Raw genomic sequence first — 17,528 nt, 5'->3', positions numbered from 1 at the left:
CTGGCATAGCATTCTTTGATACTATTGAAAGCCACAAAGAAATCATTCAAATCATTCACAGCCAATCAGCACTGTTATAATGGATTCAAGTTCGGGTTTACCCGATTTGTTCTGCCCCGGATGTCCAGAACGGCAATTCCCGAAGAGATCAAGATAAGGGCTTTAAGCAATTCGTTGCGAGTTCTGCAATACTAATAATTTTCCATCACAAAAAAAAAACGATGCCGCATTATTGGAGGCGTGCTTTTCTTTCGATTTCCGCTGCAGCGCTGGCTGTTGGCACTTCTGCGACGGGCAGCAAACCTGCATGCGCGCAACTGGCGGCTGCCCTCCCAGACCACGTAACGGTCTCGGGACAGAATCCTACACCACGAAAATTGACGCCGTTTGGTCTCAAACCTGCATCGAAGATGCTTTCTGCGTGTTCGAGCCAAGATCTGCCAGAGATGTTTCGACTTCCATTGGCATTTTGCGCAAGACAAAGACCAAGTTTGCAGTACGCAGTGGTGGCCATATGCCCAATTCCGGAGCCAATTCGATCTCAGATGGTGTTCTTATCTCACTCACTTACCTCAATATTCTTGATCTCACGCCAGATCATAAGGTGGTTCACGTCGGCCCAGGACTCCGTTGGCATGAAGTCTACACCTGGATGGCTGGTCATAACTTGACAACAGCTGGAGGCCGATTTGGCCCCGTGGGCGTCGGCGGTTTGCTCCTCGGAGGAGGTATAAACTACTATGGGTCAAAGGTTGGTTGGTCAACCAACAATGTGGTGAATTTCGAAGTGGTTCTCGCCGACGGCCGCATTGTCCAGGCCAATTCCAGCTCCAATAAAGACCTTTTCTGGGCGCTGAAAGGAGGCTCACAAAACTTTGGCATTGTCACACGATATGATATGAAGACTTTCGCTATACAGGAAATCTGGGGTGGAACTTTGGCATACCCAGCCACTTCACTTGACGCGTATATCCACGCGATAGCCAACTTCTCGTCTCCCCATGGAGGATCTGCGGATGCCCTGGCCGCGGCCGACCCACTACTCCTGATGTACCCCAATACTAGCCAAATTCAACCGGCAGCCGTCTTGCTATATAATGCTCCTGTCAAAGAACCGGCCGCGCTGGAGATATTTACTAAAATTCCGGCCGCGAGCAACTCCGCTTCCTTGCGCACTTTCACAAACTTCGTTGTGGAGCAGAATAGCTCTTCCTACTGGGATCGAAATAATAGGTTAGTCAAATTCTGCCCGACTTGAGATTCAAATATATACTCAAAGGGCTTTTCGAGCTAACGGTGGCTTTTTCCGTGACCATCAGGCGATCATTCTGGACCACCGCCGTGAAAGCCACGCCGGAAGCAGTCTACCTTGCAAACAACACATTCTTTGATACCGCTATCAAGGAAGTCTCGGATCTACCAGATCTGCTCACTAGTATTACATTTCAAACCATTACCGAGGATTGGCTTGATGCTGCGCGTGCCTCCGGAGGAGACGCCATTGATCTTGATCCCGCTGAGGGCAGCTTTCTAGGTAAGAGCATAAATAATTGAAATTTGATCATGGCTGACGATTTAAAGTGTTGTTGATTTCTAACACCTGGGAAAATCCGAGTAACGATGAGCGAGTGGCCAAGTTCTCCAAGAATGTCATTGCTCAAATTGAGGCCAAGGCCAAGACCGCTGACGTCTATTATCCTTTTGTTAATCTGAACGACGCAGGCTCAGGCCAATCCCCATTCGAGTCATATGGGAAGGGAGAGTCACTCGGAAAGTTGAAGAGTATACGAAAGAAATATGGCAAGTCTTCTTTTCAGGAAAGTCCCTCGGGTCTCCCGCTGACTTTGGATTCAGATCCTTCTGGAGTTTTCCAGGCCCTCTCACCCGGTGGGTTCAAGCTGGGGGTATAGGGGGCGCTTCTTGCCGCCCAAATGGGGTAGTGGGACTTTGAAAATCGGTTTTTATGGAATAATAGGAGGTGGAATTATCTGATATCCGGGTTTTTGGAAAATTCTAAATTGGGAGCGTGTCCTCGGATATTGCCTAATCGGGCGGCAGCAGGAGATTGTCAATTTGGCATTGTTCTTTTCAAGTATCCCGATAGAAACAAACAGATTTTCCATACCTAAATTGTCCTTGAAAGATATCCATATTTTCACATCTACTTTGGCTTCTATTCAACGCCATGATTCTCGAATTATTCCCTTTGTCAAGGGACACTGCTCTCCTTCTCCAGACCAGTGCTCTTATTTCCTGCGGTTTAATTTCTGCTTACGTGGTTGAAACCTCGTAAACGAAGTAATCTGCTACCTGGGGTTTATGTAGCTGGTGTGGAAGCGGGTAAAATCTCTCTTCCACGAGCCCGCCAAGACTTTATTCACAACTGCGCCGACTTTATGCTCGAAGGTTACCAGAAAGTATTGGTTACACTCTAATAGACGGCAGATTATTTTAGAGTAAAAGGAAGACTTGGCTAACTCAGTGTTCAATAGACCGAAGGAGGACTTTTTTATGTTCCTTCTCCTGCCGGCGAACGCTTGATGATCCCCACTAAATACTTGGATGAACTCAAAAATGCCGCCAATAATGAGGTCGATTTCACGGCCAGCTTCTCTGAGATGTTCGAAGGGCAATATACTACAATCGGTCAGAAATGGCACTTACATCCAAATGTCGTCAAGACATCTCTCAACGGAAATCTCGGTATGGGCATAAGCTAGCGAAATCCTCAGATTCGACCTCTTACAAATCCGTTAACAGAGTTGATCATGCCTGAAGTATACGATGAGATTATTCACGCATATCAGTCTCTACTGCCACCATCAGAGGGTCAGTTCATGATATTACCAAGATTGCCACTATCAAATAATCTTACTAACATTTGAGGCCCAGATTGGAAGCCAGTCCTAATGGCCGAGGTATTCACACAAATTATATCACGAGCATCGAATCGCATGCTGGGTGGCAAATCCCTTAGTCGAAATCGAGATTGGACTGATACATCGATCAATTTTACCACCGATACGTGGTTAGCTTCGCAGAAACTGAAGCAGTATCCAGCATGGCTCCGTCCAATAGTCCAGCATATCCTACCTGAGATGAATCGAGTGCGCCGTCACTTCACCATCGCTCAGCAAGTCATTTGTCCACTTGTCCAGATACGATCGGAAATTGAAAAGAAGAGCGATATTCCTATCGATCTTTTGCAGATGCTGTGGGAAGCCGCCGATCCTGCAGATAAAAACCCGAACTTTATGGCTTATACAGCTCTAGCTATCTCATTTGCCGCAATTCGCACTAGTTCCTCGGTACCAACCCATCTTCTCTACGATCTGTGTGCCCGACCAGAATATATTCAGCCGTTGCGAGAAGAGGTCCAATCGGTGCTTTCCGAGGAAGAGAATCTCTTCACCAAGGGTGCTGTGAATAAATTGTTGAAGTTGGACAGTTTCATGAAGGAATCCCAGCGGTTCAACCCCCTCTCTCTTCGTCAGTCCCCCAAACCATCTTTGCCTTCGCTTCTTTCGTTTTAGACGTGATCACGCCTATCGAATTTTTGAATGCATCATTTTAATTTCTACTGGTGCTGATTGAACCGGCTATAGTCACTTTTGGTCGAGTTATTCAGTCCAACTGCATGCTCCATGACGGACTCATTATCCCAAAGGGCACGATCATCGGGGTACCCGCCCACGCAATATCACAGGATGCAGCTTTCTATCCTTCGCCATCCACACTTCAACCATTTCGGTTCGTTCCCTCAACTCCCGGAGAGAAGACGGCTGGGTTTGTGACAACAAATGCATCGTCAAGTCTGAGCTGGGGTTATGGGAAGCATGCATGTTCCGGACGCTTCTTCGCAGCAAACGAAATAAAGCTGATAATGGCGCACTTATTGCTCAATTATGATTTCAAATTTGCTGGAGGGAGAACTGAGCGACCGGCCAATTATACATTTGAACTGCAGAATATGCCAGATGAGAACGTGGAGGTGCTAGTCCGGCGACGAAGCGAGGTTACAGCCGTGACCAGATGAACTTCATGTCGGAAGAGCATAAAACCATGGAATGGATGTTCACAGGCTCTGATGGGCACATCAATAAATTTCTTCACCCTTTTAGGGCTGTGTGATGATACTAGTATTTGCGTAATTGATAGCCTGCTATCCGGTTATTGATCACAATCGCCACTACTAGACTGGTATATTTTTCATTTCATCACGTCTGTCTAGATTCTAGGCACTTCTAGTTAAGATGAGCGCCCAGCTCGGGCTCAGGAGCAGTCACACACGTACTTCCAAGGTTTGTGAACAAAACTTCAAGGAAGCGTTTTTCACTGGTAGGTTACTAGTACTACATGGCCTCGAGATAAATGGGATTGTGTAGTACTATGCTCAAGGACTCTCAAGAAGATCAGTAAATTGCTGTCGCCGAGTTTTCCCAGATGTGGTTTATGAGGGGCTGTCAGCGAAGTCGTTGTATCACCTTGAGATGACATTAAAAATAATCAGACCATCCCAGTTCCAGACGCAGCAACTAGCAAGAAAGCTTGGTTTTTATTAGATCTATATAAAAATTCATCGAAGATGGATGACCCGAAAAGATAAGACGTTTAAGCTGAACTGGCAGCGACCCATTTTGTCACCAGACTGCTGGCCAACTCCTTCACAGAGGCACTTTGCATGATATCGAAAATCGATACCTCTATCGCCAACTGGATACCGAGCCAGTTACGTAGTTCTACGGCCACCAGTGAATCAACACCATATTTGGCCAGAGATTCGCCCGCTTGGATGCTCTCTTCTTCGACAAAAAACATTGCCGCCAGCTTGCGCACGATGCCAGTCTCCAGCACTGTCGCCCGCTCGGAGTCAGTAGACAACTCGAGTAATCTTTCGCGGAGATCCATCAAATCATCAACTCGGTTTGACCGCGCCTTCGATTTGATGCCTGTGGCGCGCAAGACGCCACTCAGTTTTGGGTCCCTCGCCCAAAACAAGTTTGTGTCGTCAATTCGATGGTGAGGATTGAACCCGGTGAGAATTTGTGAGTCAGTGACAGATCTAATCGGGCTCAAGATCGCACCCTCGATGAGATGGAGGACTTCTTCTTCATCCACGGCGCGGAAGCCCATGCGTTCCAGCCGATCGGCCACCCCTTCCGTTTCCGCCACATATCCCACACCACGAACCATTCCGAGATCAATGGCAACTGCTGGTAGCCCGCGTGCGCTGCGATGTCGGGCTACTGCATCTTGGAAGCTATTCCCAGAGGAATAGTTTGCTTGACTCACATTGCCTGTGATACCATTCAGGGAAGATAACATTATGAAATAATTGAGATCGACGTCGGATAGCACTTGGTGCAGGTTCCAGGTACCCTGGACTTTTGGCTGTACAGCCTTGGTATATTCCGCAATCGACATTTTTTCAAAGACAGTATCCTTTTACGTTGTTAGATCTCGGATGCAGAGATTTGAGATGGAATGTGAAAGGCAAATTTCTCACCTGAAGTACCATACCGCTGTGGATGACCCCTTGAAGAGGAGGCATCGATTCTAAGCACCGCTCTAGAGTATGCTTGAGATCATTTTTGTTCGATATATCGCAGCTAGTGACAGCTACCTTGCACCCCAATGCCCGGAGTGATTTCAGGTAGACACTGTGTTGTCCCTGCTGATCTGCATTCCTGGACATGATGATCAAATTCCGGGCGCCTCTTTGGACAAGCCATTCGCAGATCGATCGTCCAACTCCACCCATTCCGCCAATGACAAGATGGGTTGATTCAGAGTTGAGATGAAGGGACCACTCAGACAAAAGAACCTGTGATTTGACAAGAATGTCTAAGTTAGTTTTCGAGGGCAATGTTAGGCGCAATGTTGAAACTTACGTTGACTCGATCTTCCGGGCCAGGGATCACAATCATTTTTCCAATATGTCTGCCCGCTTGCAGCATGCGGAAGGCTTCTTGAATTCTGGTGATGGGGTAGGTGGTAATAGGCTGAACGAGTTGGAGATTTTCCTCTTTGATCAGACGCATGGTATCGTTCATGATGCGTGATACTGTTGAACCCTTGTGCTCCCCAAGAGCGATGAGATCAATGCTGGAAAAGGATATATGACGAGTGAAAGCGTTCATCTCTAACTGATTGTTTTGCTCCAAGTCGCGTTTCCCAATTTCAACAAATCGCCCAAAAGGGGCGACACAGTTGAAGGTGCGTTGAAGGAGCTCACCGGCTAAGGAGTTCAGGACAACATCAACACCCTTCCCGCCGGTCATTTCCATTATTTGAGATGCGAAACCGGTATCGCGACTGGAGAAAATGTGATCTTCAGGAATACCAAAATGACTTGCGAGGTACTCCCGCTTCTCAGACGATCCAGCGGTTACAAAAACCTCTGCCCCTATCCTCTGGGCCAGGGTAATTGCAGCTTGACCAACTCCTCCTGCTGCTGCGTGGATTAACACAGTCTCGCCGAATTCAAGACGCGCAGTGTCATAGAGGGCATAGTATGATGTTGTAAATGCCATGGGTATAGATGCAGCGACTTCAAAAGTCATGTTGTCCGGGATGGTAGCCACGCTGGTCCAATGTAGGCGTGTGCGATTTTCCCAGTGACCTCGCATGAGAGCACATACGCGGTCTCCAGCCTTGAATCCATTTTCAGACGCTATTGAGCCTACCTGTGTTACAACACCACTGCATTCGAAACCCATGATTTCCGCACTCAGTTGGCCCATTGAAACCATGACATCTCGGAAATTCAAGCCAAATGCCTTGGGCTCAATCTCCACGAAGTCCTGCGAAACTTCGCTTATTTGCATAGGCTCGGCCTCGAAGCCCAAGGTGTCAAGAAGGCCAGCGGTTCCGACTTGAAGGCGCAACTTCTGAGTCGATTGATGGAACAACTGTGTTTTCTTCTCGTGGCTGTCGACCCCAAGGGCAGACTTTGTGCTCTCATCGTCAATCTCGAAAACACGTGGTACACACATTATTCCATCGCGCTCAGCATACTCATTGTCCAGATGACTTGAGCCTTGTCCCAGAGAGAATCGTCTTTGAACAACATCCAGTATTATCGAGATAACACTCGCCGACCATCTCGCAGTAATTGGGTCGAAGTCAAGGGAGGCTAAGACTTTGTTGCTGTATTCCGCTCGGAGGGTGCGTAATAGGCCAGTGTGCAGACTGTTGTGTGGCCTTTCACAATGAATTGTACTGCCGCGTGATAACCAAAGAACACCAGCGGCCTGGATGAGAAGCGATTTTATGAGTTCAAACTCTGATGGTTCTGGTTCGTCTAGGAGAGCCTCGTGCATTTTCCCCAAGAACAAACATGTTCTACCCTCGGCATCAAAGTCACCAAGTCGTTGGATATCTGGCTTAAAAGTTGTCAGTTCTTCTAGAGATTCGCTGAGTTTGCTCAACCACTTGGTTGGTGGCATCTCTTTGTATACGATGGTGATTGCTGGGTATCTGGCGGGCTCAGGGGTGGCTGCACTCGCCATGATAACACTGAAAACGTAGAATTCTTCGTCCTCGCAGTCATGTAGCTCTAGGTCAATCCCATCAAACCCAGTGCTCTTCAATGCCGTCCGCCATTCAGGGATGGTAAGTGAAGGACTTGACTGGCGTTCGGCTTCCTCTCCTAGAAGTATATTAGTACTGGTTGTCGCTGAATTCGCTGGACGATAACCAAACAGACTTACCTAGCCACCACCCAGGCAAAGTTCCAAATATTAGCTGCAGATCAATCTCATCTTGTGTGATTTCCACTAAAAGAAGCTTTCCGCCAGGACGAAGCAGCTTTCTAGCATTTTCCAGTGTGCGACTGATATTTTTGGTCGCATGCAAGACTTGACTAGCAATAACAAGATCATAGCCGTTGCTTTGGAATCCTTGTGCCGACGGGTCCTCTTCGATGTTCAATTTCTTGAATTCCATCAAATGCCGCACCTCCGAAAACCTCTCGCTGGCGGCCTCGAAGAACCCCGAGGATATATCAGTAAAGTCGTAGGTAGCACACCGGTAATGCGAGCCAGAGGTGACTTCTTCTTTGAGTGCATCAAGGACAACCTCCGTGCATCCACCAGTTCCAGCTCCGATCTCCAAAATTTTCCCTCGGGGATTCTTGTGGGAGTAGAGACGAGTCAATTGTTGGATCTGATAGTAAGAGCGTTTCCATCTGACGGCTCGTGCATAATAATCGGAGAGTAAATCATCCTCCATCATGAGTTGGAGGGGAGCCACCTCGCCTTTCAGGATTAATGAAAGACTCTCACCAATTCGACAAACCATCTCGCCGTCAACGCTGGAAGTTCGAACTTGATTGATCACGCGCTGCTGGTGTGCCAAGGATCGAATAAACCATTCAGAACTTGTGGGTCCAAATCCATCCAAGTTGGCCAATTTGACTTGCACCTTCATCCATGAATGTAGCCGCTGTTGGTGCCAGTTAAATTTCAGGATTCTGTCTTCCGGGAGATCAGCTAGCGCGCATTGCATGAAATAGAAGCAGGCTTCTCTAATCCCTCGAATGGTCTCAATTTCATCGAAGTCTGGAGCAAATTGAAGAGCTGTCTTGAGGGTCCTAGGGATCGGGAAAGATATATCCGGTGCCCATTGCATTGTGTAATGGTGTTGGCCATCATCTTTTCCCCCATCTATCTGTGCCGACTTTCCGAGCGATTGGTAGTATAAGCCATCCACAGTCAGTACTGGATCTGGGCTATCTCCGTTAGAAACTATCACGGAGGATCTCATGCCCTGTTTGTCGACTCGATGCAGGGCAGCTCGTGCTTCGAAGATATGACCAGGCGTGCTCGAAATTGTGGTTCGAATATCCATTCGCTTGAATGACCGGGGTACCATAGCCGCGTCTTCTTTGAGTGCAGTGCTTGGCAATGAGCTGTATACAGCCTGGAAAATCGAATCAAGAGTGGTTGGGTGTAAAATGTGAGGTTCCTCGACACCACATGGCATCGAGAATGCTGTATCGGCAACTCGAAATGCACTCTTGGAGAGACCTTGACAGGACTGAATCGACAAAAGATTCTGGAAGGCGTTGCCATGATAAACACCCTTTGTTTGCAGTACACGATAAAGCTCATTGGGGCTGAGTCGTCGAAGGTACATGTTGTCATTGTTGCTGATGCTCCCAAGTGAGGGCTCCATATCTTGGTCGCGGGCGATAAGTCCTTTGCAGTGCTCTGTCCATTTCCCGGTACTGTCGCAAGAATAAACGTGGAAAGTTTGCCAAGGCTGGCGAGTGAGCATTTTCCCCGAACCTTCGTGCAATGCCAGATGGACCTCAACACCCGTGTCGTTTTCTGGAATGATCAATGCACTTAATATCTCGACATCCTTTAGACTGACGCTTTGTATCGTGTTGCTATCGCCTCGAGTTAACTGGCTTAGAGCTTCAATGGCCATGCATATGTATCCGGCACCAGGGTAAATGATATTGCCCTGCACCTTATGGTCTCGAAGCCAAGGTATATCAGAGAGGCGGATTATATGACGCCAATTTGGGGAGAACGTGTTGCATCCTGTGAGCGGGCTACCAAGTAGGTCGTGGTACTTCTCCTTGCGCAATCGATGTTCCCTATTCAAACGGGGCTCGGCCCAATGGCAGTGTTCGTGATTCCATGGATAGGACGGGAGATTGGGAAGCACCTTGAGGTCATTATGCGAAATGGGGAAATTTACAGCGCCCAGATCAACGCTGGAACCTCGGCCATACAAACTCGCGGCAAGTGTCTGCATAGTTTCCACCGCATTTTTGCCACGCGACAAACAGGAAAAGTAAGAAGCACCCTTCCCTTCGAACGCAGGGAGACCCATGGTTTGTCGTATTGGGCCTGCGAGGGCACTGTGTGGGCCCACCTCGAGTATCACGTCGATTTGCTGTTGCGACTCACTGGACAGACACAGATTGGTCAGGGAATCAAGGAAGAGAACAGGCTGAAGCATATTCTGGACCCAGTGCTCTGCGCGGCTCACTTCATCCCCACCAGCCCAGGTACCTGTGACCGGCGATGAATATATGATCTCGCTATCGAATTGGCCATGAGTCAGAATTTGCTGTAGCACCGCCAAATACTCATCTGCGAAAGGCTGCATGTGGTGTGAGTGATAGGCAGCCTCGACCTTCAGCACGCGATAGAATACCCCATCCGCCTTAAGTTGCGATTCCAACTCCTTGATTTCTGCGATATCCCCAGAGACGGTCACGCTGTCGGGGCTGTTGACACAGGCCACAACAACACGCCCAGTCACCAAATTGGCAATGTATGCCTCGGTGGCTTCTTTTCCGAGACCTACTGCCACCATTCCTCCGCGGCCAGACCCAATCTTTTGCTGGAAGCTTGTTGTGAGTGCCCCTCGCATGTAAACAATTGCCATAGCAGATCGCACGTCGATCGCACCGGCTGTGAAAGCGGCAGCAACTTCACCACTTGAATGGCCAGTGACACCTGTCGGCAAAATATTCCAAGAACGCAACAATTTCACCAAAGCGATCTGTAGGGCGGTACAAAGTGGAAGACTCATCATTGCGGAGTTAACCTTGCTAGTAGCCTCATCGCGACCGAGCTCCTCTATTCAAATTGATCAGCGTTGACCGACATGAAGTCGCGAATGAGATAAATACCAATAATTGACCATTCCGCGCCAAAGCTCTTCAGATGCTCATCTGCTTCAAGGAGCGCGTTCTTGAATACAGGATAAGCGTCGGTAAGCTCCCGGCCCATTGCATACCACTGTGCGCCTTGTCCGGTGAATACAAAGCCAAGTCGGGGTTGCTGAGTTGCCTGCTGAGGAGCAACCTGGCCATGATCTAGACTTTCAATTAACTGGTCCTTAGTCGATGCCAAGTATGTCGCTTTCCATGGGAGATTTGAGCGACGCCGCCCGAGAGTGAAAGCTAGATGGCGCATGTACGCGCTCTCATCCTCCAAAGTGAGGCCGCGAAGGTGCTTCCCCATCATAGATGCCATCCTTGACACAGCCACTTCATCCTTAGCGCTGAGGACGAAAAGCCTGTTTTCCAACTCATTGCTCTCGTAGACGGGCTGAGTTGTAATGTTTGAGAAGGTCCCAGGCGATTCAAGAATAACATGCGCGTTGGCGCCCCCGTACCCGAAGTTATTGACAGATGCCCTTCGAAGATCTTGCGGCCAGGGTCTCACTGAAGTTGGAATCTAGCGAATATCAGCTTCGGTCCAGCTATCCCTCTGAAATATTTGGCCTACCTCTATGTTTAATGAATTCATATTAATGTCCTTGTTCGGCTTTTCGAAGTTGGCACTCGGCGGAATGTAGCCCTTTTCAAGCGCCATGACCACTTTGATGATGCTCGCTAGTCCACTGGCCGTTTCTGTATGGCCGATGTTTGCCTTCACAGAGCCAATAAATAGAGGATTCTCGGACGGTCGATTTCGATTAAGAGCGGAGCTAAGTGCAGCTGCTTCCACAGGATCTCCAGCCGGCGTTCCAGTTCCATGTGCCTCTACATAGCTCGTGTCCAGGGGGTCAAGACCAGCCTTTTGGTAGCATGATCGAATTAGATCTCGTTGGGCTGTTTGGCTAGGTGAAGTAATAGTCGGCGTCCACCCATCTTGGTTTAGGGCTGTTTCTCTAATGACGGCTCGGATGGGGTCTCCATCTCGCAGTGCACTGTCCAGAGGCTTCACGATCAAGGTAGCGATTCCTTCACCTCGTCCATAACCCGACGCACGGTGGTCAAACGCGTAGGACTTCCCGGATGGTGACAGAAATCTTTAAAAGAGTTTCAGTTTAAAAATCTCTCTGGTAAAAGGAGGGAATGTGCTCTCACCCTAGGCTCGACATCGACTCAAACATGTCCGGGTTCAGTAAGATATTTGATCCAGCAACGATAGATACGTCCGACTCTCCATTACGAAGACTCTGACATGCTAGATGCAATGTCGTCAGGGTCGTTGAGCAACCGGTGTCGACAGTCATACTCGGTCCTCGCAGATCATAAAAGTGGGAGATTCGATTTGACGCCATGGCTGATCCGTTCCCAGTCATGAAGAAACGGGACAATGTGGATGGATCACGCATCAAGCAATCGTGATAGTCGCGGAAGAAAGCGCCCGCGTAGACAGAAGTGCGAGAGCCCGCAATCTTCTCCAGTGGAATTCCAGCTAGCAAGGATTAGTTTAACTTCCTTCCTGCCTCCGATTCTTCGCGTTGTTCACTCACCACTTTCAAGTGCTTCATACACAGTTTCCAGTTGAAGTCTGAATTGCGGGTCCATAGTCTAAGGCAAGACTAGTCAGCTGAATTCCATGGCTTCTCTTTTTAGTATGAGATTCCACTCGGATCTCGCTCGCCGGATACCTACACTAGCCACTTCCGATGAGAAGTTGAAGAAAGCTGCATCAAAAAGTGATATATCTTCCTCCAAGAAGTGACCACCTTCAACGTTTGTCTGAATTTTGAGTCAGTCTCAAGCACATCGGAGAAGGAAATAGACCGTTGGATGAATCGACGCACCGTTCCTTGTTTCTGGTTATCTGGGTGATGCAGTTCTTTCTGTGAAAATCGAGACCGAGGAATCGCTTTCCAAGCACTTTTTCCATCCACACATAGCTGCCAGAGTTTTTCTGGGCTTGAGGCGCCACCAGAGAACCGGCAGGCCATCCCAATGATGGCGAGTGGCGTAGTCTTCGTCTCCATGATTGGCGTAGTTGGGTGAAAGCGAAGGAAAAACGTAACGTCAAAAGTCTATTCGTACTTGGTATGCCAGTTCAGAATGTCAAGTGGCTTTCTCTGGTAATCCTATGTAAGATGCTAGAAAAATGAACAATTGCTATATTAGTAAACCGATTTGGTTGTTTGTTGGGAAGATACTCAGGTAGGGAGCTGAGCTTACCGGAGCTGGAACTTGCCCGAATGAGCAACCTCCGCGAACTGCGCGACACTTTCGAAAATCAAAACTTGACCAGATCAGGATATCCAGAATGAATGACAATCCATAAGCATTTCTTAAGCCGTAATGCCTCCATCACGATGGCGAGTGTGACCGGTATTGCAAAATGGCCTCCCTACTTCCACCCACTTTGAGCATATTGGGAGCATTGCTCCTTTATAAAGCGGTTCGTCTTTTGCACTTCGTCAGACTCGCTCGCAAGACCACTTTACCCTATATCATCACACCTCTGCTCGAAACCGAAGTGCTTGCCCTCCTTCTCAATCCACCTCTCCGGTATCTGTATCGCGGATACTTGGATCGTGGCAAAGGATGGCCACGCTGGTGTCGGTTCTTCGTCAAAGATTGGGCTTGGGAGGACAAAAGACAAGCGCATGATCAATTCGGAGATGTGTTCCTTTGCGTATCTCCCGAGGGAATCATTTGTTATTCAGCGGATGCAATGATGGGCTGGGATGTGATGAATCGGCGGAATGTTTTCACCAAACCGCGAGACAAATACAGTACGATCCCTGACACTTGACTGACACCGCTCTACTTCCTTAAACTTCCCTCCACCTCCCTTCAAATTTCCCCTGCTATTCTTATTGAATGAACCATCTCTCAATTGCTTCGATGTAGAAATTCTCGAGCCCTATGGTATGAATGTCGCCACCGCCGAAGGGAAGACATACCAATTTCATGTCCGCATTACCGCCCAGCCATTCGGCGACATCTCCGGTGTCAACAGCTTGGTTTGGAAGGAGACAGTTCACCAGACCAAGCTCCTGACGAAGGCTTGGGCAAAATCCCCGCCTACCGAAATTCAACGAGATGCGAACGCCCTGACCCTTGCCGTGATTTCTTTGGCTGGCTTCGGGAAGCAGCTGGAATGGAGCAAGGAAGATGACAATCAGACCATCCCTATTGGTTATCAACTAACCTTCCTACACGCGCTTCAGGATACATTGCATAACATGGTGACGATTCTCCTCTATCCCCGATGGGTACTAAGAATTATACATCGCGAAGCTGCATTGGCGCATAGCCAATTAGACCGATATTTACGAGACATTATTCGAGATCAGGAGGCTAAGCTGACAGCTAATATTAATCACGATGATAAAAAGTCTCGCGGAAATCTTCTCACTGCAGTGGTTCGATCGTCGGTGATGTTCAACTCAGAACAGCTTTCGTCAAAAGCATCTGGAAAATCTGGTGAGCGGAAACAGGGCTTCACTGAAGATGAAACCCTGGGGAATCTCTTTATCTACCTGCTGGCTGGTTTGTTTCCCTCGATCTCCAAACAGCCTCTACCCAAATATCTTCTCTCTACCTCTCTCCACCTCTCTCTCTAACACTTGGCACGAACTCTAGGATATGAAACCACCGCCAATGCCATTATATATGGACTAGCCGCTCTCGCCCTCTATCAAGACATCCAGGACCGAGTCATCGAGGAGATTGACAAGGCACATTCGAGGGCCAAATCCGCCGATCGAGATACGCTGACGTATGAGGACGATTTCGAGTTCCTGGAATACACTTATGGGTTTATGTACGAAACCTTCAGATTGTTTCCTGGGGTTACCCTCATCACGAAGATGGTCCACCAGTCCGAGCGTATCATAACCGACAGGCCCGACGGAACTCCAAAGTCTTACGACCTCCCTGGCGGTACTCGTGTTTATCTCAATGCTCCGGCAGTTCATTATCACCCAAAATATTGGCCAGAGCCTTACAAGTTGGATCCGAACCGCTGGCGGAGTTCTCCGGGTGAAAAATACGTTGTTCCCTCGGATAAGACTCGTCAGATGAAAGGCACGCTCCTAACATTCTCCGATGGCTCACGAGCATGTCTTGGACGCAAGTTTGCTCAAGCGGAGTACATTGCATTTTTTGCAACCTTGCTGAGAGAGTACCGCGTGCGCTTGGCGCCCGGATCGGTCCGGACATCGGTTGAACGAGATCTGTTCAGGAAAAGTTCAGGGACAATCACGTTGTCTCCACTGGGAAATGTGCGATTGCAACTCCAGCCTCGCTAGTGTTGCAGAATGCGGGAACTTTGAATGTAGTCTAAGCCTGAGTTTTTGATTAAAGTATTTGTTCTAGTAAATTTACGGATCTCTATCATGTAGAGTGTTTAATGCAATTCATATCAAACCTCAGCATCTAATAAATTGCGATAAGAAGGTACTGTCCAGAAGTTCAGCATGCATCTTGTGCATGGATGGGGCAACAGCCTTGGAGGAATCTCCACTAATTTAAAATAAGAGCTGTGAAAACTACAACTACTGTAGCACAGTAGCGGATTCTGCTGTCGACAAAGTTAATTCGGCGGAGCCGGAACTAGTAACCAGTAGGTTAGTTAGAAGTCTCCAACCAGTTAGTTAGTTAGCCGGCAGTTAACTCCCAAGTCACTAATCGCAACTTGAAACCCAATGAGGCTAGCTTCCACTTAAACACCCTCAGCCCCAACTAGATACAGTTTGGGGCGGCAGCCCGTCTCATTGGCCTATGGATGGCAAGAATTCATGATAGGCCAAAGAATATAAGAAGTAATCCCCAAAAATTTGCTCATTTATCCTTGTTTTTCTTCAATTCATTTGGCCGGAGCCCATATTCGTCATGTCTCAACTAAGTCTCTATCCTCTGTCGAAGCCTGTGGCGCTGTTCGAAGAGTTCATTGCAACCCAGCCGCAGACATTAGTCTTGAAAGAGAGAATTTTCTCTCTAACTGGCGACAGCTTCGAAATTAAGTTCGACAATGGAGCACCATTTTTGAAAGTGACTGGTGCCTGGCCATCCTTTTCTGGGCGCAAGAAAGTCGAAGACATGCGAGGCAATCACCTGTTTGATATTTGCAAAGAGCATATGCATATCCATACCACATATGTGATGAAGGAACCCGATGGAAACAAGATTTGTGAAGTCAAGAACAGTCATAAAAGTGAGATTTATCCTTTAGTATAATTGTCCAGCCGTCCTTATAAGAACATAACTTCAAGTTCTGACCGTCGTACTAGTAATCGGATCCAAAGCCACCACCACCTTCACCGACCCTGGTGCCAATGAAGTGACCTTGACCATGAGCGGAAACTGGATGGACCACATTGCCAATGTTGTCGAAGAACAGACTGGTGAGACTGTGGCTCGTATTTACAGGAAGCTTTTTACTGCTCGTCATATGGTCTTTGGGAAAGACAATTATAGTGTGATTGTGGCACCTGGTGTTGACATGGCACTTATCGCTGGATTGTGTATCTGCTTTGATGAGAAAAACAATGATTAGTTAAACGGATGGTGAAGGCTTTGGCGCACAAAATGCGGAGACTTGAGATGAGACAACAAACATTTACTTAGTCCGATCAGAAGCCGTATAAATTCGGTGGCACTTGGCACTTGCACGTTGGATCCGGCCAATAGGGTTGTTACTAGGATTTTGAGCCCCTTCCAACTTGAAGCTTTACCTTATATTTTGCCCTAACATCTTCTTGTGCAACATGGGAAGATCAAGTCTAAAATTACATTTCTTTCATGTCATTAGTTTCAATCTCTATATTTCCCCAACTCAATCTCAGCACAGGGCCCAAACCACCATCTCATAGCCCTCAACTCCGTCCCATGCCACCCTGGCATCTCCTTCAGCGGTGTGGTGGGTGTGTCTACCTTGTGTAGATGATTAATAAAACGTGCGATATACGCCCCCATGAAAGGCTGCGACAGAGTTTGCTGTAGGAACTCATATTCCGTATCTGCAGAGTTATCCTTGTGTGGGAAAAGATGAGCAACCAGAAGATAACGGACGGCCATGCCGAGCGGAAATGTTGAGCTTAGTGCTGCATAGCCACCGGCGTGAGGCTTATAGGATAAAGGAAGAGCGTGGATGATCCGGTGGGCGTGCAAAGTAGGATTTCGTTCATCATGATAGTTGGGGTGCTCTGGTGAGGAGAACGGGATCGGAGAACAGTGAGTTTTAACTTGGTTTTGAATCGCCTCGTTCGCGGCGATGTGAATTGTGGTATATAGGATGATAGAACAGCTCCAGTAAAAGAAGCTCATGTGCAGCACTGGATAATCCCTATCGTCTTCCGGCAGTGGAATGGTACTGTCCGATTGGGTGTAATCGTAGGTTCCTATATCATCTCCCATGGTAATTCTCCAGGCCAGTAATTGTCGTTCCAAGCGAGAGCAATTTTCGAGCAAGTTCTCCCACGCTTGTGGGGAACCCTTTTCAATAGTGGAAGCTCGAATTATATCTAACTCTTCCAATAAGCCGGGAATTTGGACCATGATATCGGTAAGTTCCTCGAGGGGTGACTTTCTTGTGTCTTTCCAGGAACTGTCATCCATGGACCATTATCGAAGGTGGAGGACTGTCTTCGGCCAACGCTGAAAATGAACTAGATTTTGACAGATCAACACCGGAGACCCTTTGACCCAACCTGGTGTTTGGCCTTACTTACCGATACAATACGGCCACTTGCAAGTAAGTATCTTCCTGCTTCGCTCCACCTCTTATCGCAACCTCTATTCGTGAATAAGGCCATTTCACCTTCGGTATGGGCATAGTAGCCCTTGATCTGGG

The 17,528-nt window shown here is 48.0% G+C and overlaps 6 protein-coding genes across 6 annotated transcripts; 4 read left to right on the top strand and 2 right to left on the bottom strand.

Annotated features, from left to right (window-relative positions):
- Window positions 1-307: 307 nt before the first annotated feature.
- Window positions 308-1,910, top strand: N7509_002536 (FAD-binding oxidoreductase; the record flags this gene model as incomplete). Its single annotated transcript, XM_056627173.1, has 3 exons — window positions 308-1,233; window positions 1,320-1,534; window positions 1,582-1,910. The coding sequence occupies 3 exons, from the start codon at window positions 308-310 to the stop codon at window positions 1,908-1,910; spliced, it is 1,470 nt and encodes a 489-aa protein (XP_056492968.1).
- A 999-nt stretch (window positions 1,911-2,909) lies between these two features.
- Window positions 2,910-4,036, top strand: N7509_002535 (cytochrome P450; the record flags this gene model as incomplete). The annotated part of the gene is made up of 2 exons (XM_056627172.1): window positions 2,910-3,489; window positions 3,606-4,036. 2 exons carry the CDS (start codon window positions 2,910-2,912, stop codon window positions 4,034-4,036), a joined length of 1,011 nt encoding a protein of 336 aa, XP_056492967.1.
- Window positions 4,037-4,611: 575 nt separating this feature from the next.
- Window positions 4,612-12,708, bottom strand: N7509_002534 (type I polyketide synthase; the record flags this gene model as incomplete). Its single annotated transcript, XM_056627171.1, has 10 exons — window positions 4,612-5,442; window positions 5,507-5,824; window positions 5,892-7,651; window positions 7,713-10,601; window positions 10,655-11,204; window positions 11,256-11,781; window positions 11,840-12,173; window positions 12,232-12,289; window positions 12,374-12,460; window positions 12,526-12,708. 10 exons carry the CDS (start codon window positions 12,706-12,708, stop codon window positions 4,612-4,614), a joined length of 7,536 nt encoding a protein of 2,511 aa, XP_056492966.1.
- A 359-nt stretch (window positions 12,709-13,067) lies between these two features.
- Window positions 13,068-14,985, top strand: N7509_002533 (cytochrome P450; the record flags this gene model as incomplete). Its single annotated transcript, XM_056627170.1, has 3 exons — window positions 13,068-13,464; window positions 13,583-14,224; window positions 14,318-14,985. 3 exons carry the CDS (start codon window positions 13,068-13,070, stop codon window positions 14,983-14,985), a joined length of 1,707 nt encoding a protein of 568 aa, XP_056492965.1.
- Window positions 14,986-15,568: 583 nt separating this feature from the next.
- On the top strand, window positions 15,569-16,232 carry N7509_002532 (uncharacterized protein; the record flags this gene model as incomplete). Its single annotated transcript, XM_056627169.1, has 2 exons — window positions 15,569-15,890; window positions 15,967-16,232. 2 exons carry the CDS (start codon window positions 15,569-15,571, stop codon window positions 16,230-16,232), a joined length of 588 nt encoding a protein of 195 aa, XP_056492964.1.
- Window positions 16,233-16,489: 257 nt separating this feature from the next.
- Window positions 16,490-17,233, bottom strand: N7509_002531 (uncharacterized protein; the record flags this gene model as incomplete). The annotated part of the gene is made up of 1 exon (XM_056627168.1): window positions 16,490-17,233. The coding sequence occupies one exon, from the start codon at window positions 17,231-17,233 to the stop codon at window positions 16,490-16,492; it is 744 nt and encodes a 247-aa protein (XP_056492963.1).
- Window positions 17,234-17,528: the final 295 nt, after the last annotated feature.

Source organism: Penicillium cosmopolitanum (genome assembly GCF_028827165.1).
Source record: "Penicillium cosmopolitanum strain IBT 29677 chromosome Unknown utg000004l:1.0-4361866.0:1.0-4365735.0, whole genome shotgun sequence".
Taxonomy (NCBI): Eukaryota; Fungi; Ascomycota; class Eurotiomycetes; order Eurotiales; family Aspergillaceae; genus Penicillium; species Penicillium cosmopolitanum.
This window is presented reverse-complemented; position numbering and strand designations above follow the sequence as displayed.